Source organism: Geotrypetes seraphini, chromosome 16, assembly GCF_902459505.1.
Source record: "Geotrypetes seraphini chromosome 16, aGeoSer1.1, whole genome shotgun sequence".
Lineage (NCBI taxonomy): Eukaryota > Metazoa > Chordata > Amphibia > Gymnophiona > Dermophiidae > Geotrypetes > Geotrypetes seraphini.
Window position 1 is genome coordinate 19,156,666 of NC_047099.1, and position 25,709 is coordinate 19,182,374.

At 41.8% G+C, this 25,709-nt stretch overlaps 1 protein-coding gene across 12 annotated transcripts in view; it reads right to left on the minus strand.

Annotated features, from left to right (window-relative positions):
• Positions 1-25,709, minus strand: part of LOC117350768 (sodium/hydrogen exchanger 10-like) — a 753,575-nt gene that overhangs the window by 528,013 nt on the left and 199,853 nt on the right. For all 12 annotated transcript variants that reach the window (XM_033925346.1, XM_033925349.1, XM_033925353.1 and 9 more), the window contains one exon: positions 13,258-13,439. In XM_033925346.1, coding sequence (XP_033781237.1) covers positions 13,258-13,439 — 182 coding nt within the window. The remainder of the gene's footprint in view (positions 1-13,257; positions 13,440-25,709) is intronic.

The following is a 25,709-nucleotide window of genomic DNA, read 5'->3' on the forward strand; positions in this document are numbered from 1 at the left end:
AATACAGTTTGATTAGGATTTCAGAGGAGGCTTATTGGGAAAGAGAAATGAAAAAAATGTTCGGTGAATTTCTGTTTAGGTGATATCTGTTGAATAAGGCAGTTTTTATGACTTTTCTAAAAGAGTTGTAGGTTAATCTAGCTTTATTAATGTAATTGTCTAGCCAATGTTGTTCTTTGTTTGCTTGGTACGTGAAAATTTTATCCAGAAAGGTTTTGTATTTACAACTTGTTTGCAAAAAGATGGCAGTTTCTGGTTTGTCTTATAGGGCTGTAGAATACGAAGTGAGATAGCACGTATTTAGGAGCTAGTCCCCAAAGTAGCTTGAAACATATGCAGGAGAACTTGAAAATTATTCGTGCCTCGACTGGCAGCCAGTGCAGCAGTTTGTAGCAGGGGGTGACATGGTCGCTCTTTTTCAATCCAAATATCAAGCTGACTGCTGTATTCTGAACAATTCTAAGTTTCCTCACTGTTTTTTTGGATATACCCATATAAACGATATTGCAATAGTCCAGAGTAGAATAAAGGAGTTAGAGGAATAAACAGGAGATCCAGATCTGGGGAAAGGCAATCCCAAGGCCACCAAACCCCTGCTGCTCAAGTCAAATCAGACTCGTAGGGTATTTAGAATCAGATTACAGATTCTAGGAGACAAAGAATAGATATAAGCACACCAAACCTGCAAAAAGAACTTAGATTGTCGAAAAGAAGCACGCACCCGACCCCTCTCAAGCAACATCAAAGCATGTAACCGATTTTGCCAAGCCCAATAAGGGGGAGAGCGATCTGATACCCATTCCACCAAAATAATTTTCTTAGCCACCAACCCTGCCTTCCACAGAAATAATTGGCCTACACCAGGGGGGAATCGAAAAGCTTCCTATTTATCCAAAAGAAACCCCAACAGAGTGAGAGGTATCGAACGGCCAAACAAACACTCCAAATATCTGACCACCCGTCTCCAGAAGAATGACTTGGGAGTGCTATCACATTTTTCACATTGATTCGACTCTGCTAAACCAGAGTGATATAATTGAACCCGCGTAAAATACACATAATGCAACACCCAGAAATGACATTCACGGAGTTCAGTGGAAACAGAAAGGGTCGGGATGCGTTTAATAAGTTATCCCATATCTAAACCCGTCTGCAGCAGACCTAACTCCAGAGCCCAACGAGTATACACTGACTCCCAACACCTAGTTGGAACAAGCATGCACAAAGTTTTATGAAGTGCCAAAACAGAAAGCCCCTCATCCGCAAATTGGTCAAAGAAGGTTCGAAGCTTACTCCCCAAGCCCAGCTGCAGACCCTCCACCTCCAAAGAGCACACATAATGGCCCAGTTGTAAATACGCAAAGGAATCAGGTGCTAGAACCCCATCCCAAAGTTGAAAATCACAATAAGGAGGGAAGTTCTCAAAAGAACTTTTCATGTGATCCAAGATGGCCACGGCTGCGGTTCACTGAGCTACTGCCCGTAAAAGATTTTGCTTAAATTTCAATCCGACGTTTTCTCGTCGGAATACATACCCAGCTATGCCGAAGAGAAGAGGAAAGAGCGTCGCTGGAACCTCTCGACGCTCCGGAGCAGCTGCCTTCGGTAATATCGAGGACTTGCTGAGGTGGATGAAAGGTGCCTCAGTTCCGTCGGTGATGCCCTTGTCTGAGACGCTTCCAGGGAACGGAATGGAGGCATCTCTGCAGGCCTTTGAGACCACTCTAAGTCCCGACGTGAGAGCACCTCCTCCTAATCCTCGGACCACCAGTTCCCCGGGGGTTGAGAGGCAGCCGTAAGTCAACATGTGGTCTCCCCCGGAGGTTGCCAGGGATGGAGCCTGAGTATGGACGAGGATGGCGTAACAGCGGGGTCAGAGCCGACCCAGGAGAGAGGAAGAGGAGAGGAACCTTCAGCTGGTGAGCAGAACCTTACAGCATTAGACTTGCAATCTTTTAACATTGTAAAGCCCCAAGAAGTAACTTTGGACGCTTTGTGGGATCTGGTTGCCAATTTAGTTAAGACTGTGAATACTAATCATCTCCAGATTGAAGGAAAGATAAAAACGCAAGAGAAGGAAATTGTCCAAATAAAAAAGGACTTGGGTGAATCAAAAAAAAAATATCCAGAATATTAAAGATGAACTCAAATCCTAAACTAAATTTAAGAAGGAAGATTGAGACATTTGAGGAGTTTCTCAGATTGATTAATTTTCCTTGAATCACAACAGTTACCCCACAAGAAATGTTAAAGCGTTACCTGCTGGAGATATTAGAAGTGCCTGAAGATTCATTGCCTCCATTCACACAGGTTTATTACTTGCCAAATAAAAATCAGAATCAACAACAAGAAAGAAACCAAGGTTCAATTGATGTATCAACTTTACTTGAGTTATCAGATAAGAAAAGTGCTATACCAGCAACATTAATAGTGACTTTAGCTCTTACTTTGGACAAAAATTGGCTTTTGAGACTTTTCTTTAAAAACAAAGAAAAAATGTTTTTGGTCTTTAAGATACAAATGTTTCCTGACTTAGCAAGAGACACACAAAAGTTGACACTGAAAGAGCTACTCTTCTGCTATCTTTCGTCTTTGAACAGGATGCTAATATGATCTTGAAACTATATTTTAAGAATTCTCAGAAATTGTTTGGGGGTCAGAAAAAGCACAGTTACTTACTGTATCCAGGGACAGCTCAGATGCAGACAGCCTCGCAAGCAGACTTGCTTGTACAAACTAGAAGTTTCGAGTTAGCCGCACCACGCATGCGCAAGAGCCTTCCTGCCCAGCGCAGGGCGCGTCTCCTCAGTTCAGATAGCTAGCAGAGAAGCCAACCAGGGGAGGTGGGTGGGTTGTGAGAATAGCTGCCTGCTGTCCCTGGATAACACCTGTTACGGTAAGTAACTGTGCTTTATCCCAGGACAAGCAGGCAGCCTATTCTCACATATGGGTGACCTCCAAGCTAACCAGGATGGGATGGTGGGAGTGCTGGCAACTTAGGAGAATAAATTTTGTAATACTCTCTGGCCAAAATGGCCATCTCGTATGGAGAAAACATCCAGACAATAGTGAGAGGTAAAAGAATGAACCGAGGACCAAGTAGCAGCTTTGCAAATTTCCTCAATAGGTGTAGATCTGAGGAAAGCTACTGAAGCTGCCATTGCTCTGATTTTATGGGATGTGACTCGACTCTGTAGTTGTATTCCAGCCTGGGCATAGCAGAAAGATACAAGCAGCCATCCAATTGGAGATGGTACGCTTAAAAATTGGATGTCACAACTTGTTTGGATCAAAGGAGACAAAAAGTTGAGGAGCAGTTCTGTGCGGTTCGGTGCATTCCAAATAAAAGGCCAAAGCACATTTACAGTCCAGAGTATGACGGGCTGATTCTCCAGGGTAAGTATGAGGCTTTGGAGAGAACACTGGAAGAACAATGGGTGGTTGAGATGAAATTCTGAAATCACTTTAGGTAAGAATTTAGAATGAGTACGGAGGACCACCTTGTCATGATGGAAGACAGTGAAAGGGGTGTCAGCTACTAAAGCTTGCAGCTCACTGACTCGTCGAGCAGATGTGAGGGCAATGAGAAACACCACTTTCCAAGTGAGATACTTAAGATGAGCTGTAGACATTGGTTCAAATGGAGGCTTCATCACTTGAGCAAGAACAACATTGAGATCCCAAACCACTGGAGGCGGTTTGAGAGGAGGTTTGACATTGAAAAGTCCTTTCATGAATCTGGAAATCACTGGATGAGCAGAGAGGGGTTTCCCTTCAATAGGCTGATAGAAAGCAACAATTGTACTGAGATGGACTCGGATCGATGTAGACTTGAGGCTAGAGGTGGATAAGTGCAAAATATAATCTAGAACAGAAGATAAGGAGGAATCTTGAGGCTCCTTATCGTAAGAAAAACACCACGTAGAAAAGCTAGTCCATTTTTGGTGATAGCATTGCCTAGTGGAAGGCTTCCTAGAAGCCTCTAAAATGTCTCTTACAGGTTGAGAAAACTGAAAAGGAGTTATGTTGAGAGGTACCAAGCTGTCAGGTGTAGAGACTGCAGGTTGGGATGAAGCAGAGATCCCTGACTCCGTGTAAACAGAGATGGAAAAACTGGTAGAAGATATGGCTCCCTGCTGCTGAGTTGAAGTAGAAGGGAGTACTGAGGTTGTCTCAGCCACCGAGGAACAATCAGGATCATGGTGGCATGAGTGTTCTTCAACTTGATATTCTTTATTGAATCACAGCTCTTTTTTAAGCTATCAAGCTTACACATTAAAAGCAAACGCTTATTATTCACAGCAATATATTAATTCAGTTTCCAATAACACTGAAACAATTCATGTGATTAGATGATAAAACACATTATCTTCTTCAAGTTCCAGCCATCTAATACAAAATGGCGGAACAAATGTAAAAGTCAATAGCAGCGTTAATGGATTGTGCAACTAGTGCAAATAATTGTATAATGTGCTGAAGTGCTATTAAAGTGCTGTTTAAAGTGCCATGTGCTTTTAACTTCAATGCCTGGCCCCCCGACCCAGGTTTCGTGTTATTCGTCAGGAGGGGTCTAGGTTAAAGCAAACTTAACCTCAGTTAAGAACTGAGTGTTCTTCAACTTGACAAGAATCTTGAGAATGAGAGGGAATGGAGGGAATACATTCAGGAAGAGATTCATCCATTCCAGTAAGAAAGCATCTGCCTCGAGGCGATGAGGAGAGTATATCCTGGAGCAGAACTGAGGAAGTTTGTGGTTGTGGGGAGCTGCAAAGAGATCTATCTGAGCTGTTCTCCACTGCGAAAAAATGTGATGAAAGGGTGAGGAATGGACTGTCCATTCGTGATGTTGCAGAAGACGACTCAAGTTCTCCACCAAGCAATTGTTCGCCTCTTTTTAAATAATGCAGTTGTTAAATCACACTAAGCTTTTTCTTTTCTTTAATTGATATGTACTTCATTTCTCCTTTTTAAAATACATTGACAACTCCCACCGTTATTGTAGCCTAAGAAATTTTGTTTTATTGTAAGATTGATTTTTTCTTAATTTCCTGAATTTATCTTTCTTCTCTGTGTTTTCATGGAGCACGATGTATTCTTGTGAAATTTATTTGAAAGTTATTAAAAATAAAAAAATATTAATGTAACATTGACCACCCTCCAATCTTCACGTACTAAAGACAATTTTAGCGACAGGTTACAGATCACTAATATTGGTCAGCAATTTCATGTTTGAGTTCTTTTAGTACCCTGGGATGTATTCCACCCTTTCCAGGTGATTTATCACTTTTAAACTTGATTTGGCTTAGAACATCTTCCAGATTCAGTTCCTCCGCATCATCACCCTTGAAAACCATTTACATTTCAGGTAGATCTCTTACATCTTCTTCCATAAAGACCAAAGCAAGGAATTCATTCAGTCTCATTGCTATGACCTTATCCTCCCTGAGCACCCCTTTTGCACCTTTATCATCCAACGGTCCCACGGATTCCTTCACAGGTGTTCTGCTTCTGATGTACCCTAAAAATATTGTTATGAGTTGTTCCTCTTTTGCAAGTTTCTCTTCATATTTCTTCTTAGTTGTCTTTATCAATGCTTTGCATCTAACTTGCAAGTACTTGCATCTCTTCTTATTTTCTTCATTCAGATCTTTTTTCCATTCTTTAAAGGATTTTTTTTTGGCTCTAATAGCCTCTTTCACTTCACCTTTTAACCACACAAGCTCTAGTTTCTTTTTTCCACCTTTGCTGATATGTGGAATACATCTGGTCTGGGTTTCCACAATGGTAATTTTAAATAACATCCATGCCTGGTTTACAGTCCTAACCTTTGCAACTGATTCTTTTAGCTTCTTTTTAACCATTTTCCTCATTTTATCATAGTCACCCTTTCGAAAATTAAACGCTTCTACAGTAGATTTCTTTTGTGACGTCACTCCAGGTATCAGCTAAGATTTGATCACATTACAATCACTGTTTCCCAGCACACCCAACACAGTTAACTCCTGTAGTATGCCTTGCATTCCACTAAGGACCAAATCTAAAATATCTCCTCCTCGTGTCAGCTCCCGGACCAGTTGCTACAAAAAGCAGTCATTTACAACATCTAGGTATTTTACCTTCCTAGCACTCTGATGTAACATTTAACCAGTCAGTGTTGGTATAATTGAAAGCACCCATTATTATACTGTTGCCCAATTCTCCAGCTTTCCTAATCTCTGAAAACATTTCTTCATCTGTCTGCTCATTTTGTACCAGGGGACAGTAGTATAACCCTACCTTTATATACCTTCTCTTCACAAGTATATCATGGAATTTCTATCCATAAGGATTCCATATTGCTATCTATGTCATGCAGAATGTTTATTTTATTTGATTCAATTCTCTCTTTAACATATAGCACAAACTCCCCCCCACCCCCCTCACTGATCTATACCAGTGTTCTTCAACCTTTTTACACCTATGGACCGGCGGAAATAAAAGAATTATTTTGTAGACCGGCAAACTACTAAGACTAAAATTTAAAAAAAACATTTCTGCCCTGTCTCCGCGAGCTCAGTCCCCGCAAACCATCTGATCCCATCTGTACAAGCCTCAGTTATGATTTTATATTGAACATATTTTATTAAAGTATAAAAAGAAACAATATTCTGTACAACTGTCATTTTATAAATACAAATATATAGAGCAAGGACCAACAAAACCCCTGTCTCCCCTCCCCCTCACATATATCCCCTCTACTATGAAGAAAACTGAACAAGCCAAATTATTACAGAATACTACACAGAAATATCATGCAAACAAAATACTGCAGTCACACATGACAGGAATAGTGTTAGGGGAGTGCCCCCTGGTCAGAGAGGGCCCTAAGCCAGCTGGAAGAGAATTTGAGCAGGAGGCAGGGAGAGAGTGGGGAGAAAATTTGGTAACCACCCACTTTGTGCTCAGTGCCACTGCCCACTCTTCCTATCTGCTATCTGCAAATAAATAAACCCACAAAAAAAGTGAACATATTTGCAAAAATGTCCCTGTATAGAATAACACAACTGTAAGCAATAACAGATTTAAAATATGTAATCAACCTGAAAGCCATACGCTGCATAAAGTGCAGCACTAGAGAAAGAGAAACAGTACTCTAAACTTTGGAAAAGAAAACAGTGTAAATTTACTGTAAAACTGCATTTTCTGTTCATGAAATTAAAAATAAAATTATTTTTTCTACTTTGTCTGCCCATTTTGTTCATGTTTATCCCAGTTTCTGCTTTCTGTCTTTTCTTAATTTTCTTTCCAAGGTCTTCAGTCTTATCTGCCACTTCTGTCCCTTCCTGTCTTCTACCTATTACTCCAATATCCAGAACCTCCTTTTTCTTCTTACTGCATCCACCCCATGTCCAGTATCTCCCACCTGTCTACCTACTCACGTCAAGTCTGCTTTTTTCCTTCGCCCTACAACCTCCATGTCCAGCATCTTCCTGTGTTTTTTTTTCTTCCCGTTGCTGAGCCAGCCAGCCAACCCATCATCCTCCCTCATCCCATTCCAGTACCTCCCCTCTTTTCCCCATCTTAATCCAGCAGTTACCTTCCATCACCCTACTCCCTCCATTCCTTATTCAGCATCTTCTCCTTGTCTCCCTATTCCCCCTTCACCATATCCAGCATATCCCCTCTGTCTCCCTACTCTCTCTACCCATGTCCAACATCTTACTTCTGTCTTCATACTCCACCCTCATGTTCAGCATTTTCCATGTCTCTCTGCCCCCTGCAAGGTCCAGCATCTGTCTTTGTGTCCCTGTTATTCCAACTCCCACCTCGTTCCAATAACTATCCTCCCCCAAGGGGATCCACCATCTCCCTTCGGTCACACTAATCCCCCACCCTGGTCTACCATCCCCTTACCACAACACGTATATCATTTTTCCTTCTCCTCATAATCCAGCATCTCTTATTCCCTCCCTTGGCTGCTGGCCCCAATCCACTCTCCACCACTCGATTGCTATCAGCCTTGCCTTCGACCCTGGTCGTGCTAAACTGGGCAGCAATAACAAAGACAAAACCTACCCTAGCTTCAATTGTGGTCCCACTAAATCAGACGTCAAAAACAAAGACAGAAGCAGAGGAACCTTTCCTCTTGCCTGTATTGCTATTCGCTATAAGCTCTGCCGGTCTCAATCCTGCCCCTCAAAAACAGGAAGTCACTTCAGAGGGGGGCGGGATCAAGATTGGCAGAGCCTATAGCGATGCAGGCAAGAGGAAAAGTCCCACGGCTTCTGTCTTTGTTTTTGCCATCCGTTGTAGCAGTACTACAGCTGAAGACAGGGCTGATAAGAACATAAGAACATAAGAATCGCCTCTGCTGAGTCAGACCATAGGTCCATCGTGCCCAGCAGCCCACTCCCGCGGCGGCCCTCCAGATCAAAGACCTGTTAGTGATCTTATACATACAACATTTTGCCCTGTATAGTATCCCTCTAACCATACCCCTCAATTCCCTTTTCTTTTAGGAATTCGTCCAATCCCTTTTTGAACCCCAAAATCGTACTCTGCTCTACCACCTCCTCTGGAAGCGCATTTCAGGTGTCCACCACCATCTGAGTGAAGAACTTCCTAGCATTTGTTCTGAATCTGTCTCCCTTCAATTTCCTTGAGTGCCCTCTTGTTATTGTTACCCCCACAAGTCTGAAGAATCTGTCCCTCTCTACCTCTACGCTGCTGTTCAATGTATTTATTAATGACCTGGAAACGGGGACGAAATGTGAAGTTATAAAATTTGCGGATGACACTAAACTCTGTAGAAGGGTTAGAACTACGGAAGAGTGTGAGGACCTATAAAGGGACCTAAACAAACTGGAGGAGTGGGCGAATAAATGGCAGATGAAATTCAATGTAGGGAAATGCAAGGTCATGCATATAGGGAGAAAGAACCCGATGTTCAGCTACCAAATGGGAGGATTAGTATTAGAGGGAAGTAACCTTGAAAGAGATTTGGGTGTATTGGTGGATACAACAATGAAGCCAACGGCGCAATGCGCAGCAGCCGCGAAGAAGGCAAACAGAATGTTGGGTATTATTAAAAATGGTATTACGACCAGAACAAAAGAAGTCATCCTGCCGTTGTATCGGGCAATGGTGCGCCCGCACCTGGAGTACTGTGTTCAGTATTGGTCACCGTACCTTAAGAAGGATATGGCAATACTTGAGAGGGTCCAGAGGAGAGCGACACGAATGATTAAGGGCATGGAAAACCTTTCATACACTGAAAGATTGGAGAGGCTGGAGCTCTTCTCCCTGGAAAAGTGGAGACTCAGAGGAGACATGATAGAGACCTACAAGATCATGAAGGGCATAGAGAAAGTAGAGAGAGATAGATTCTTCAAATTTTCAAAACATACAAGAACAAGAGGAAAACATTCAGAAAAATTGGAAGGGGATAGATTCAAAACAAATGCTAGAAAGTTTTTCTTTACTCAGCGGGTGGTGGACACCTGGAATGCGCTTCCAGAGGACGTAATAGGACAGAGTACGGTACTGGAGTTCAAGAAAGGATTGGACAATTTCCTGCTGAAGAAAGGGATAGAGGGGTATAGATAGGGGGCTACTGCGCAGGTCCTGGACCTGTTGGGCCGCCGCGTGAGCGGACTGCTGGGCACGATGGACCTCGGGTCTGGCTCAGTCGAGACATTGCTTATGTTCTTATGTTGTCTATATCCTTCATGATCTTGTAAGTTTCTATCATGTCCCCTCTAAGTCTCCGCTTTTCCAAGGAAAAAAGCCCCAGCCTCTCCGCATATGAAAGGTTTTCCATGCCTTTTATCATTTTTGTTGCCCTTCTTTGTACCTTCTCGAGTATCGCCATATCCTTAAGGTACGGCGACCAGTATTGAGTGCAGTACTCCAGGTGCGGGCGCACCATCGCCCGATACAGCGGCAGGATAACTTCTTTGGTTCTGATAGCGGTACCTTTTTTGATAATGCCCAACATTCTGTTCGCCTTCTTGGAGGCCGCTGCACATTGTGCCGCAGGCTTCATTGTTTTATCCACCAAGACCCCCAAGTCCTTTTCAAGGTTGCCTTCCCCCAATACCTTCCCCCCCCCCCCATCGTGTAGTTGTACATCGGGTTTCCTTTCCCTACGTGCAAGACAATACATTTCTCTACATTGAAGCTCATCTGCCATCTATTTGCCCAAACACTCAGCTTGTTCAGATCCCTTTGCAGTTCTTTACATTCCTCAACAGTTCTAACCCTACTGGAGAGTTTCGTGTCATCCACAAATTTTATAACTTCGCACTTCGTCCCTGTTTCCAGTTCATTAATAAATATATTGAACAGCAGCGGTCCCAGCACTGACCCCTGCAGGACGCCACTTGTGACCCCTTTCCAGTCAGAGTAGTGTCCCTTTACTCCTACCCTCTGCTTTCTGTCCGCCAGCCAATTTCTGATCCATCTGTGTACGTTCCTTTCCACCCTGTGGTTCCACGGTTTCCTTAGTAGGCGCTCGTGGGGTACCTTGTCGAAGGCTTTTTGGAAGTCCAGATATATGATGTCTGTGGGGTCACCTTTGTCCAATTGTTTGTTTATCCCCTCAAAGAAGTGCAGTAGGTTTGTTTGGCATGGTCTTCCTTTACAGAACCCATGCTGGCTGGTTCTCATCAGATTATTTCTTTCTATATGCTCACTGATACTGTCCTTGACTAGTGATTCGGCCATCTTCCCCGGCACTGAGGTTAAGCTAAGTGAGCTGCCTAGATCGCGGGTCTCAGGGCAGCTGCCCTGTTTGCCACCCCTAACGCCGGCCCTGGAAGGGAAAGGGGAAGAGATGCCCGGATAGCCTGTTTGCCTTTCCCCAATGCCAGTGGGCCCCCCTGATGGAAATTTAACCACGTCGATCTCGCCGGCCCTGCGCAGACCAGCAGGAATTTTCTGCAGGCCGGCATCAGTCTGCAGACCGGCGGTTGAAGAACACTGATCTACACTATCCTTGCAATATAATTTGTACCCAGGTAACAAAGTGTCTCATTCATTGTCCTCCTTCCATCCAATCTCTGAGATGCCTATTACCCAGGTAACACAGTATTTCATTGATTGTCCTTCTTCCATATGGTCTCTGAGATGCCTATTATATCTATCTCATTCAATGCTACACAGTATACTCTAACTTCCTGGTTAAAGCATGAGCGATATGTTTGAATTAAGGAAGATGAGCAGGTGGAATGTATTACTCTAATACTATTATCTTTTTAAGTAACTGCTCGAAATTAAAAAAAAACATGAAGAAATTATAAATCAATACTCTATTAGATAACATTGAATTTTGATATAAACGACAGCCAAACTTGTCCATAGTTCTCCCCTCACGACCTGGAGGGGCTGTGACAGATCTGGAGCTAGATAACTCATTAAGAGTGGATTCTATCAACAGTGACATGTTGGAGTTGTGGTTTATCAAACCCTGGCCTGGAAAAATCCTATAGAGGGAGTCTAACTTTCTAGGTGCTATACTGTAGTCACTGACAGTAGAGTCTCCCAATTTTTCAGAAGAGACTCTTTCAAAAGATTGTGAAGTGATAATTTTTAAAACTCCTTGGGAGGTTCATCAAAATCTAATGCCTCCAGCATTTCAGCTCTGGGTTCAATGACTGCTTCTAATTTTACAGGAAACTCTTTACCCAGCTGTCTAATATATTTGGTGAAAGAGAGCCCTTCAGGACAGGTTCTTCTTCTAGGTGATGGAAGGGATGGCTCTGAAGGAATTCCATGACCCAGGAGCTGATATAAATTAGCCTCCCATTCCGAGTCATGAGATCAGAAAATAAATCAGAGCCTTGATCAAGTATACCGATCTGATGAAACCAAGGATGGAGATTGTTGGTACTGAGATGAATGAAAAGATGTATGCTTTGAGGTAGAATATTTAGAAGGAGAACATTGATGCTTAGATGAAGACTGTTGATATCTCGATGAGGAACATCTAATGTTTCAATGAAGATTTTCGGTGCCCCAGTGAAGACCTCTGATGCCTCAATGTGAAGGACACTGGTGCTTCGATGGTGATCAATGCTCCAATGAAGAGGATCTCCAGCGCTGGGAATGAGTATCAATGTCTTGTGGAAGCAGAAGGATGCTCTGAGGATGAGGGTTGATGTCAACTTAAGGAACATTGATGCGAATCAGAGCAATGCTTAGGAGCAGATTCTGAAGCAGTACCTTGCAGCCTGTGAGAGCTACGCTCAGGCTAGGCTGGTACCGATGAGGTCAGTTTGGACACTGGCATGGAGATTAGTTTGAACATGTCTACAATCTCTTTGCACAGGAAGTCAATGGCCTGGGATCAAAGATCCTTCACCAATACCTGAGACTAAGTAGGTATCAAAGGTATGGCAGGGTGTCGAGGGGTGGGAGACCTCGAAGAGGATGCACACCTAGTAAGAAAGAACCTGCACAGAAGAACATCGGTGTCAAGATTTGGCATGCATCGAGGGACTCGAGGCTGAAGAGGCTTGTGACACTGGCTGGGAAGTAGTCGACTTCTTAGCATGCTTGCAGGGATGTCTGATGTTGATGTAGACACCAGTGGTACCGAGGGTTGAGACTTTTCTTCCATAACGAGACAGAAATTTTTTCCTGCTAAAGTCACTGGGTCTTAGCACACATTTTTGAAGAGGGTGGAACAACAGATATAGGAGTCCACTTGATGTACTGGTCATGATGCTGACACCGACAGCATTTTTTAAACCCGCTCAGTGTCTCAGACACAGATGGGAAAATTTGAGTGGCAAAATCACACTTCATTTTTATAGAGGAAAGAAAAAAAACCACACTGAACACAAAAGTGAGACCCCAGACATCAAAAAAGGAATGAAATAAGACCAGAAGAATAGGTCTTCTTTTTTTTAGATTCACAAAGATTAAAGGAAGAAAAAAATGAAAGAAATGTATTTGTGAAAATTAAATCTCACAGTAAAATGCGCTGAGGGAAGGCAATGCAGCTCTAGAAAACACTTTGCTCCCCGGAAAGCAAAGAACTGAGGTACTGCATGCTCTCATTGTGTGGGAAGGCATTCACATGTGTGCAGTGCGGGTGTACTGAAAATTTTTAAGCTCTTAAAGTGCTGGTGCACATTTCACTACCTGTACTGTGCTCTGTGGACGACGTCACTCGAATGTGAGAATAGGCTGCCTGCTTATCCTAGGATAAATGATCTACTGTTTAAAAATACACAATACCACTTAATAAAATGTAATAAAGTTTCAAATTCTCACATTATTTTCTGTAGTTTCATATGGGTCTTCAATTATTGCTGCATTTTCAACCATTGGCCAGTTTGCATCTGCTAAAAATCTATCCATTTTCAATATGGCTAATGTGTTGAACTGACTTTCTCTTATATGTTGAACAGCACTGTACATTGCCATACGCTTTGAGGCTGAAATTTCATTTAAACCTATAGAAAGGCAAAAGTTTTATATTAGGAATATTAGTACCTTAGCCCCACAAATTAATTATACTCTATCTATGCTTCCCCTTCTCTGCCATAAATCACTCTTTCATTGGCTTAATATGAAAATTACTGAATTTATTTGGAACAAGAAAAAACCTCGTATTGCTCTCGCCAAGCTGAAGGCCTCTAAGATTAATGGGGGCTTAAATTTACCTGATTTTTATTATTACTACATCACCTCCTTAGCCAAATACGGAGCTTACTGGATTGTTGACTCATATCCACAGGATAAACCAGCATGGTTTGAAATGGAAAGCTTTTTATGTGCACCACTACACTTCTCTTGCTTCCTTACAGTGTCGATACCTAGACACTTGAGAAAATATTCTTTGTTGAGTGCAACGCAACATGCTTTTCAACTATTAGATGCAGCGGCTGAGATCTCTGTTGCTGAAGGCCCACTTATGTCCCTTTGGAATAATTCTAAAATTCAAAATAAGGGTAGATCCCTTTCATGGAAGAGGTGGCAACGGGCAGGGGTGTGGTTTGTTCATCAATTGATCTCCTCCACTTCATTTATCCCATTTGATACTTTTTGTTCTATAAACTCACTCCCATCCTCTATATATCCCCAATGGCTTACGCTTACTGAAATACTAGCTAATGTGCAAATACGCCCTGACTTTATGACCTCTCAACAAACTATTCGTCACTGGTCTATTTTGGCTTTACTGAAAGGTAGGGCAATATCTCTTTTTTATAGCATCTTAAGAGATCACACCTTCACCTTTACACCTCAATCCATGAACCATTGGGGCTCTATTCTAAAGACCACGCTTTCTGAAATAGATTGGGAACTCTTCTGGTCATCTACAAATCGTCCTCTATTATCCTCAAGAGTTTCGCAATCAATGTTCTTTGTTATGTGGAATGTAGTATGGACTCCATTTCGAATGTGGAAAGCGAAACTGAAACAAGACCCTACCTGTTGGAACTGTTTGAAAGAGCCTGGAACTCTTGATCACATGCTTCTTCACTGCACTATGGTTCATTCCTTTTGGATTCATATCTGGGACACCATAAAATCTATTACCAAATGTTCAGAAGCTATTTCCATAGACATTATAATCCTTCGTTCTCAACACCCTTGTTTCGCACTATCAAACTGTCCTCCTAAACTTATTGACACCATGATTGTGACAGCTCTTATGCACATTTTGAAAAATTGGAAGTCACCCACACTACTAGACTACACCTTTTGGTGGAACTCCTTGAGCATGTACCACAAATTCGAATCATATGCATATGAAAAGAACACGATATCTCGTTTATCTACAAATTTGGTGCAAAATAAATCACCTTGGTCATTCTTAGATTCATATGTTCATTCTGCCTTGTAGACACTTCTGCCTCTCTCTCTTTCTCTCTCTCTTTCTTTATCTCTCTTTTTTCTTTTTTATTTCAATTCATCTTCTCTGCTTTTATATCCTTTCTATTTCTTTTCTTAGCAGTTTCAAATACTCTGAATTCTTCTTACTAATCTACTATATGCAAATAACAGCAATTATGGTTTCTTTTGTTTCTACATCACTATTTCTTATTCAATTTTTATGTATTTGAACTGCTTTCTGTATATTACTTATAATATTCAATAAAATTAATGAACTAAAAAAAAGGAATATTAGTACCTGTAAAAATTGAAGTAAAGAACACTTCTGCAGATCATTCAAACTAAAATCATACCAACTTAGTCTAATTTGCTGTAAGCTTTTTCCCATAGATAAATAAATAACAGTTTTAGCACATTAGGTGTTAAAAATTACAAGTGAGAGATGAAGGGACACGTGTAGTTTTCTTTCAACTGTGTTTGAAGCTGTAAATCCAGACCTTGTTTGTTTTTCCTTCTTTGAAATACTGCAAGGCCATTTTATGTTTGAGAAGATGTGTGTTCTTATCTTGTTGTGAAGTGAATTCAATTGTTTTCATAATCGTATTTGCAAGAAGCTTTAGATAAAGAAAAAGGCTCTGCTGACCAAAGCACCTTTAAACTTTGGCCTTTAGATAGAAAGATGCTTGTTATTTCTTTAAAGTTTCATGTGACCTGTGTCCATATATGGTTTGTATTTATGTCACATGCTGATGACATTGTCTCATGTAAAATGATATAAAAGGGTTGTAAAGCTGACAATAAACTGGACATGTTTGGGAGATTTTTTCTTGTCTCTAAGATATTGTCCCCAGATGCATCTATCTTGCTAATGACAGAGAGAGAGAGAGAGAGTGTGGGGCAGTAATTGGGACTTAATCCTTTTCAGTTGGGGGCCCACCCGGGAGGGGCAGATGACATCACCAATATTTTGTGAGTATTTCTGAATTTTTTCTGTTCTTTAATACTCACTGGTATTGGCGTCCTGTTCCCACCCTTTATTTTAAGTTCAAGCTTTGGGTTCTATTACAGTGTTTTTGGGGAAAAATCTCGGGGTACTTTTGGGAAGCCCTCCTTGTGAATATAAGCAGCTGCCATTCTTTCGGGAAGAATGAAATTATTTATAGAACCCCCTGCCCACTCTGTCATTTGTGAGGTTAAAAAATTGTATAGAGTATACGATTTTATTGTCTCTTATTACTGTACCTCGCTTATAAGGTAAGATAAGCGAATATTTTTGCACTGTTATATTGTTTTTGTAATGAGTCATAAAGGCACTTAGGATTCTCCCCCTCCTAGACAGATGAGACTTGTAAGGCTTATGTTGCCAGTGTGTGTGACACTCTCCCTTCAGCCTACATCCTTCTGTGTCACCAATCCTTTCCCGTATACGTTTGCACTGTTTATATGTTTAACACTGAGGTTTTGCGTTTGCCGCTTCGAGCTGTTGGTTGAAAGTTATACCGCTGCTTGACTCTGTGGCTAGTCATGGATGGTCCAAGAGTGTCTGTCCTTGACCAAATCCTTATTTTCTGAAGAAGCCTGATATAATATATTTCCGGGCGAAACGGAGATCTTCCGTCTTATTGGATATTGGATTTATTGGATTATATCTATTGGGCGGGCTGGGTTGTGAAGTTCGACTCAAGCTAAGTATTTTTTCAGTATTATAATCAACAATCACTTAAGCAATAAGCACTGAAAAAAATTTGTCTTTGGTTATATCAGTCAAAATTGTTCACTTGAATAGTTTCTCTGAGAGAACATTTGCTCAATGATAGTCTGCACAGAAGTCTCTCCCTATGATTTGCTCTGAGGTTTGACTGCAGACACTTGAGATCTGTTCTCTTTACATAGTGAACTTTGACTGTCTGTACTCTTAAACAAAGTAAGACTGACTATTTGTGATTTAGTGTGTTTTACACAACAACCATAGAGACTGTGTTAACACTGAGGTAGGACATGCTGTTATGTGGAATGAATTGCAAGCGGTGTTTGAATCAGTCTAAGATCTTTCCCTCGCAGCTTGTACACAAGAACTGTTTCTTGTCTCCCTTTCGAACATACAATAGTTTGATCCTGACTCATTTTGTGCGTTTCTTCTACGGCTGCTTCCTTTGAGTTCTGTGCTGGCAAAATTTTGTTTTGTTTTTAGAAGATTAGCAAGTTGTAAATTTTCTCTGTGCTTATTTGGATACCTAGTTACTGACCTTATGGAATGCGATTCTGGTTTTCTCTTTCTGACTGAAAGCCATATTTTTCTATTTGGCAGTTTGAATTATATAAAGTACAAATGCACTTTTGATTGCCAGACTTGATGTTCTTTGCTTTCATTATCAGGGTCCGTGCATGAATGCTTTTGCCCCTTCCCCCAGACTTCCCGGTTTGGGCTTCCACTGACAATGTTGTAAGCAGTACTGTGATAATCATGATTCCACTGATTGTCACTTTTCTTTCCTCCGGTATTATCAAAACCACCATCTCTTCTTACAATACGCCCATCGCTCTTGTTGTCAAAGCTGATGGCATCCCCCGCTTCGTCCCAGATTTTAGGGCTGTTAATGTTTTGGTAATACTCATTGCACCCATTGTCCCTGATGTTCCTTTCTTCCTCTCCTCCATTCCACCGGCAGCCAATGTTTTTTTTTTTGTCATTGTCCTAAAGAATGTTGTTTTTTTTTAGTCCCTGTTGATGAGGCTTCTCAGCCCCTTTTTGCCTTCACCTTTAAGCAACAGTATACCTGGTGTGGAATGCCACAGGGCTATGTTGACTCCCCTGTGGTGTTCTCCATTGTCCTCCGGGCTATTCTACAGCCATGGACTGCCCCTCATGGTTCTGTCCTCATCCTGTACCTCTTTTTGTGTTCCATAATTCAGGAGACCTGTCAGGCTGATAGTTTGCACCTTTTACAATGGTTGTCTGTGTGTGGTCACAAGGTGTCACGAAATAAACTGCACTGGTGTAAATCTGAAGTGAAATACCTGGGTTTTGTCCTGTCTCATGGTCAGAGGAAAATCTGCACTTCCCGCATTGCTGCTGTTCTGGGTCTGCCCCGCCCAGCTACCAAGAAAGACATGCATACTCTTCTTGATATGATTGGTTACTGCCGCCCATGGATCTCTGATTGTTCCTTCTATGACCAGATTCTGAGACAGACCCTGGGTTCTGAAATGACTGATCTTATCAGATGGACTCATGAAATGTTGGACATTTGAAATGTGCTTTGGTTTCTAGCCCAGGCCTGGGTCTTCCTGATTATGCCCATATGTTTCATCTCTTTGTTCGGGACCATTGTAACACCATGAAGGGAGAACATGGCGGTAAGTTACACTATGTTGCCTTTTTTTCTACAGTCACTCCTGTTCAAGTTCAAGGCATGCTTGCCTGCTTGAGAGCCCTGGCTGAATGTGCTATGGTGGTAGAGATGGTTACTCCTCTGACCCTTGGTCACCCCACTACCCTTCACACTTCTCACGATGTTTAAGCCCTTCTTTTAAATAGGCTTCTGGGTCTCAAGGGTGAACAGGATTCTCTTCCTCTCTTTTTTTCACAGCTTCAGTCCTTTGTTACCCCCCTCTGAACTTGATGCCTGGCATTTGGCAGGTGCCCAAAGCCGCCCTTTTGGACGGCCTTTGGTGCAAAGAGGGGAAACCCTGGATACCAGCTGCTAGCTCTCCCTTATTCATTGCCCAATATCATGGTATTGTTTATCATAGTGCTCGCTCGACATTTCAACTTCTTGCTAGTGATATTTTCATTCTTGACCTTTTGCTTCTTGATACAGATATATATAGCTCGATAGCTACAGCTGGCACATTTGTGACTTGAAAACAAATTGGAAAACACAATTCCTTTCTATTGTTTTAGCTGAAATTAGGATGTTGCTAATTTAAAATGTTTTTTCTTTTTCTTAGCAGTAGTTCGGATATATACATAGCCATCCCAAATCAGTTTTGGCACAGATATTTCTAATGTTTTCCAAGGGTCCTCTTTATCACTGCAGAGATAGAGACGCTCCAAAGAGACATTAGCTTTATGCCTTTTTCCGAATATGAGATGGTTATGATATACATTATTTGTAGTTTTGGTTTTTTAAATCAATGTGTTTATTTGCAGAGTTAAATTCAGCCCTGCACACTTGACAGATGGAATAATAGCTTCACGCTTAAAACTTTGTTTTGTCTGTGTCATGTCTACTTGCTTTAGTTTAGTGGGTACCCCAGGATACATAACATTGGCCATTTCTAGAGCTCTTTTTCCACTTCTTACTAGCCTAACGGCGCAATGTTCTTTTACTTATAGCTTTCATATTCTAAATGTAGTTTAGTTAGGGGTTATATGTTTAAGAAAAAGTTTTACTTTATACAGCGTTTATTTTGTGGTGCTCCATTCAGTATATATTTCTGAATACATTCAGTACATCAGTATGGTCTCTCTGAAGTGCCATAAGTTATATGCAGCACGCAAAAACATATCTTTTTGGAATGTTAAATTAAGAACCTTAAGTAACTGAATATTGTCTCTCTTTTGCCATAGCTATACCAAGTAAATGTATTGGTATTGTCACATGTTGCCACATTTAGTACAGGCAACATGGTTTCTCTCTTGTTTTCTATCTCTTATTTGGATCACATTGGAGTACAGCTGCTGAATGATATTTGGACTCTTTTCCCGGTGTATCTCTTTCTGTATGCGCAGACATCTGGCTGCTCTCCCTTTGAGATTCTCACGGGATGACCTTTCCCCTCCCCATGGGTAGACAAACCCTCAATAGTTGAGAGTAGTGATAGTCCCTGATACAGGAGGAATACGTCCGAAAGCTCATTGAAATATTAGGGCTTGTTCAAAGAAACGTGTCTTGCACTTCTCCTTTCTCTCCACAGATTCCTACCCATTTTTTCCAGCCTGGTGACAAAGTTATCGTCCAGAAGCTTTTCAAGGATCGTAAGCAGACGGATTTCCCTTTGGCCTTTCCCTGTGACCAGGCCCGCTGCACTCACTGAGGAGTTTCCTGTTTGGATCCATGCAAGTCGCTTGAAGAGGGTTAGCCAAAAACCCCAGAAGCAAGTCTTCCCTGCGCAGATTTCACCTCCTCCAGTGGAACAACATGATGATTTCATTGCAGCATTCCACCAACTTTATCATTCTCTTATTGGCAACGCTGCTGCTAGATTTTCTTCCTGTATGGATCACTTCTAACTGGGTCTACAGGGATGATGTGTCCTGGGTCCATGACACTTTCTGCCCATACCCATCTGTAAATGACACTCCTGCTGTAAACAGCACCCCCGGCACCTCTTTGCGAACACGACGTCAAGCTGGACTTCCTCGCAAGGGCTGCCCTTCAATTGGAATCCAGAAAGACAGACAGTATACTACCCTTTGGTATACTTCCAGCAGTGTGCACGTAGTCACCTTCACTTTTGAGTATTGTGACATTGTGGACTGTTCATCAATTGATATCCCAAGGCTGTGCCATTGGTCCTCAGACATTCCTAAAACTAAAGACATATGTATATATATGTGTTACTGACTCACGTTGGGGGGATAAGTGTGCATTCTGGGGAGCAGTAGGGTGGAATATTGATACTGACTGGGCTTATAAACCAGAAAGTACTCTGAAAAAAGTGGACCAAAATGGTAAATCACTGCTTATTCATAGGACCCTTCGTAAGGTTGGAAACTGTTATAGGAAAAGTGTTCCTGCACAAATTATTAAGCTTTCTCTTACTATTGACAACCCTAGACCTACTGATGAAGGTATGTACATTATGGGCATGTGGTTTAAGGGTGGGTCTAGCTATCCGACCCATCAGTTTTCTTACGGGATCTATCTACCTCCTCTAATTTTACCTATCCCCTTTGTGCACTGTGGCGTTCTAAATATCTTTTGTTGCCTGGACAGAAAAAGCTTGACATTGCCGTTACCATAAGGAGTGTGTGGCGCAGTGGTTGGAGCTACATCCTCAGCACCCTGGGATTGTAGGTTCAAACCCTGCGCTGCTCCCTGTGACCCTGGGCAAGTCACTTAATCCTCCATAGCCCCAGGTACGTTAGATAGATTGTGAGCCCACCGGGACAGATAGGGAAAATGCTTGGGTACCTGATTGTAAAAACCGCTTAGATAACCTTGATAGGCGGTATATAAAAACCTAATAAACTTGAAACTTGAAACCATCTATAAGGGTAATTGTTTCTAATCAGACACAGGGTAGTTTTGATCTGCATGTATACATAGATGCTATAGGGGTCCCAAGAGGGGTCCCAGATGAATTTAAGGCCCAAGATCAGGTTAAGGCTGGGTTTGAGTTCCTTATTCCCTTTATTAATAAGAATGTCGATTGGATTAATTAAATTTATTATAATCAGCAACGCTTTGTGAACTACTCTAGGGATGCCTTGCAAGGTATTGCTGATCAATTAGGCTCCACTTCTCAGATGGTTTTCAAAATCGTATGGCCCTGGATATGATTCTAGCTGAGAAGAGGGGTGTCTGTAAAATTCTTCCCAGTACTTTATTGTGTTGCACTTTTATTCCTGACAATACGGGTCCTACAGGAAAAGTTACTATGGCCACTCAGAAATTAGCAGACCTTTCTGCTGATCTCAAACGTAACTCTGGTTTATCTAATTATTGGGATCAATACTTTAGTTGAATGCAGGGTTGGGTAAAAGACCTTTTTATTGTTATAATCTCTATTATTATCTGCACTCTTGTCTCTTATGTAATTTTTCGACTATTCATGCACTGTGTTATTCGTATTACAGCCCTTAAAACCCCTCCTTGAGAGACATATCTAGAGTATCTCTCCCTCCAAGCTCATGCTATGCATTTATGACATCATTTTCATGTCGTAAGAGGGGATTGAAGGGACACGTGTAGTTTTCTTTCAACTGTGTTTGGAGCTGTAAATCCAGACCTTGTTTGTTTTTCCTTCTCTGAAATACTGGAAGGCCATTTTATGTTTGAGAAGATGTGTGTTCTTATCTTGATGTGAAGTGAATTCAATTGTTTTCATAATCGTATTTGCAAGAAGCTTTAGATAAAGAAAAAGGCTCTGCTGACCAAAGCACCTTTAAACTTTGGCCTTTAGATAGAAAGATGTTTGTTATTTCTTTAAAGTTTCATGTGACCTGTGTCCATATATGGTTTGTATTTATGTCACATGCTGACGACATTGACTCATGTAAAATGATATAAAAGGGTTGTAAAGCTGACAATAAACTGGACATGTTTGGGAGATTTTTTCTTGTCTCTAAGATATTGTCCCCAGATGCATCTGTCTTGCTAATGACAGAGAGAGAGAGAGAGAGTGTGGGGCAATAATTGGGACCTAATCCTTTTCAAGAGATTGATTTTTTTTTTTAATTAAAGATGTTCGTAATTGCGTTAATTAAGCAAAGGCATTTCATAGTGTCACAGGAAAAGAATATAGTAACATAGCACAGTGATGACAGATAAAACCTGAAACTTGAAACTATATCATATTAGATATACTCATAGCTTGTGTTGCAATGTAACAATTGTTTGCATATTCATAACCTTTCAAATATTTAAACAATTATCATATCACCCCTATACCTCCTTTCCTCTAGGACAGTGCTTCCCAAACTTTTTCTGTTCACGGCTCACTTAATGTTTCAAAGTTTTCCACAGCTCCCCAGATTAAATTATAGTTCTGTAATCTAATATATACCCGATAGTTGTTAGCTTGAGATGTTTATTAATTTAAAACTTATCATTAAGTTTATCACATTAATCTTGAATTATTTATTTGAAAAAAAATTCAACGAATTGTCATAAGCCCGACTCCCGTTCCAGCCTTGTGCCAGTTAGGAGCCCCAGAGATTGCCCGGTGAAACTGGTTAGAGCTGACCAGTATATTCCTGCAGGGCAGGAACAGGACCATAAAGCTCAGGCTGAGTTCAGGCAGGACTTAGTGCATAGCCCTGGGAAAACTGGTTTGGTCCCTTTAAAACTCCATCTTTTAAATTGCTGACCAAAACAGGTTGGAAGGCAGCCTCAGCTGCAGAAGGCCCTTCCCTGCGTAGGGCTGGGCGGGGCACGGCAGCTCTCCAGCATTTAGAGAGCTGGCTGTCTCAGAGAAAGCAGCAGCCCCGGGAGGCTCTCATGTTGAAAGAGCCACCACCTCTTCAAGAGCCAGCAGATGTGGAAATGCTAAGCCAAGAGACAGAAGAAGAAGTCCAGAGAAACCAGAGGAGATGGACTGGAGTACTCTGCCAGAGTTTGTGCTTCCTGAAGAAATGGAAGTAAGCTAATTGGATTGTGTGTTTGTTTTTGAAAAGTTTTCTTTTTCTGTTTTTTGGGGGGGTTTGAATGTTTGGCTGCTGGGACAATTATTTAGCTGCTGTTATGTTTTGGAAAAAGCCACTGCTGAAGAAGTGAGTTTTCTGTGTTTGCTAGAAGGAAGTTTGCTAGTAATTTATTCTGATTGTTTGAAAGGTTTTTTTGGAGCCAAGATGGCCACCACAAGCTGAGGCTTAGCTGCAGGGAGGCAGTTGGAAAAACCCTGAAGGTTGGGGCAGGATCTGCCCAACATCTTAGTGGTGGGATTTGAGGGTTTATTTTGTTCTTTGCCTTGACAAGGAACCAATTTGGCAAATCCGCCAACCTTCTGCTCCCGAACTCTGGGGAGAAGTGAAGATCTGCAACATTGCAAAAGTGATAAGTTTTTTTGTGTGTTTGGATTAAAGACTACTGGAAACTGAATTGAGTTTTGTTCTATTGCTACCACAAGGAATTAGGACTTACCTGGGACATAAGTTGAACACTTGGAGAATTAATCAGACCAGGCTGATGAGTACAACATATTTTTGCTTCCAGTTATTGTTGACTGTTATTTTTGGACTTTTGCTTTTCTTCTATTCTGTTTGGCCCAGACTAGATGACAAATAAATTTGAGTTCATTATTTTTGATACTTACCTGTGTGGGGCCATTCTGTTCATTAGCCACAAGGTAAGCTCTCCACTACAGGGACTTCCTCCCGTTTGAGGAAGCACGCCAGGGCTTACCTTAAGGATGGCCAAGCTATAGAATATAAAAAAAAAAAATCACAAAAAATATTGATAGAACTAGTGAGATGGATGCTGTTCATTACAAATCTTCTCAAACCTTGGAACCATGTTTGATACGGCCTTTCTAATTTCTTGTTCCACATTGATTTTCGCTCTATACAGTGCTCCCCCAGTCATTCGTGGTCGACGATTTGCGGTCCTGGTCATTCACGGTATTTTCCGACTGCGAATGACCAGGCAGGGAGCCTGAGAGGCAGGAGAAAGCAGCCGGAGCATCGGCGAGTAAAGGAAATCACTTGCGGTATGCTCCAACCGCCTCTTCCTGCACTAATGTCAGGCCTCACCAATCAGGAGCTGCGTGTGCAAACTCTGACTTCAGGGTGGAAAAATCTCTACGAATCCAGAAGATCCAGAGTAGAACACAACGGGATACCTTTAGCATAGTCAATGGGCTGTGTGGGTGGATTTGTCCATTAATGGATCAAACACAGAATTAAAGTCACCACCCATAATAATGGGAACTGTATCAGCAGCCTGAGTATGTTTGATGAGATCTCTAAAAAAAACTTTTCTCGTAAGTATTTGGAGCATAGACATTGACTAATAACATTTCCTGATAATTTACAGAAACATGTGCCACTATACTGTATATCTACTCCTCTCATCCACCAAGATCAAATGTTTTTCCACAGTAAAACCCTTTCAAAACAGAATTGCCCCCGCCTTCTTCTGGACTGCTGGGTTGTCAATGAAATCTCCCACCCACCATGTGCCCAACTTACGATGTTCTAAGCTATTCAACTGAGTTACTTGAAGTAATGGTATAGTAGCGTTATGGGTAAGAAGTGTACACAAAATCTTGCTGCGCTTAACATGGGAGTGAATCCCCCCTACATTCCAGGATATTATTTTACGAGTCATAGATGCGATCCACCCCCAGTCCTATTAGCAGAAAACATCCCATTGGGAGGTAGGCACCCCAGCCTATATCCACCTCCTCCTAACCATAACCTCACATCCAGATCTACAGTAATTCCAACACTCCCAGACCCAATTTCAATAGTCCACCACCTCTCCAACCTAGTCCAAATTAGAGAATCTACCATCCCGCCCTCCCCTTCATCCCCGAAGCTCCAAGAAGAGCTTCCTTGTCCCCCCTCCGTATTCCCCTGCACCATACATGGGCCATAGTGCCACATGAAGAGCACTTTAGTGTTCACTCTTCCCCAGTGAACATTATACCCCCTACCCTGTATAACCCAACACTCCAAAAATAATGAAAAGTAAGACCTCTAATACTGTCCATCTACACAGGACAGCCTATATAATGGTTCTATGACCAGGTCTCGAATAGGAATCCACAAAGAAATTTCAGGTCCATTAACCATGAACCCGAGCCACTGGAAAACATCCACAAGTAGGATCTACAGTCCAAAAAGCTGCAATCTGAATCCCCAAGGCATTTGCAGGGATTCAGACAATGAATTCAGAAAGTCCAAAGCCTGAGCAGGTCCTATAAAAAACTCAAAGTTTCACCAGAAGAGCAGAGAGAATCTAACCTTCTTGGCAGAGAGAACAGTACAAACCGGGACAAACTTTTTCTGTGCGAAGCCACCGGGGGTCTGGTTAAAACCAGGATTTCCAGGATTCTCAGAATCTCCAGGATCTGGGGCAGACCATATTAAGAATGGACGGAATACATACCCAGCTATGCCGAAGAGAAGAGGAAAGAGCGTCGCTGGAACCTCGCGACGCTCCAGAGCCTTAGGCATCGTGCCGAGCAGCGAGGCGCTGGTAGGCGTGCTGCCC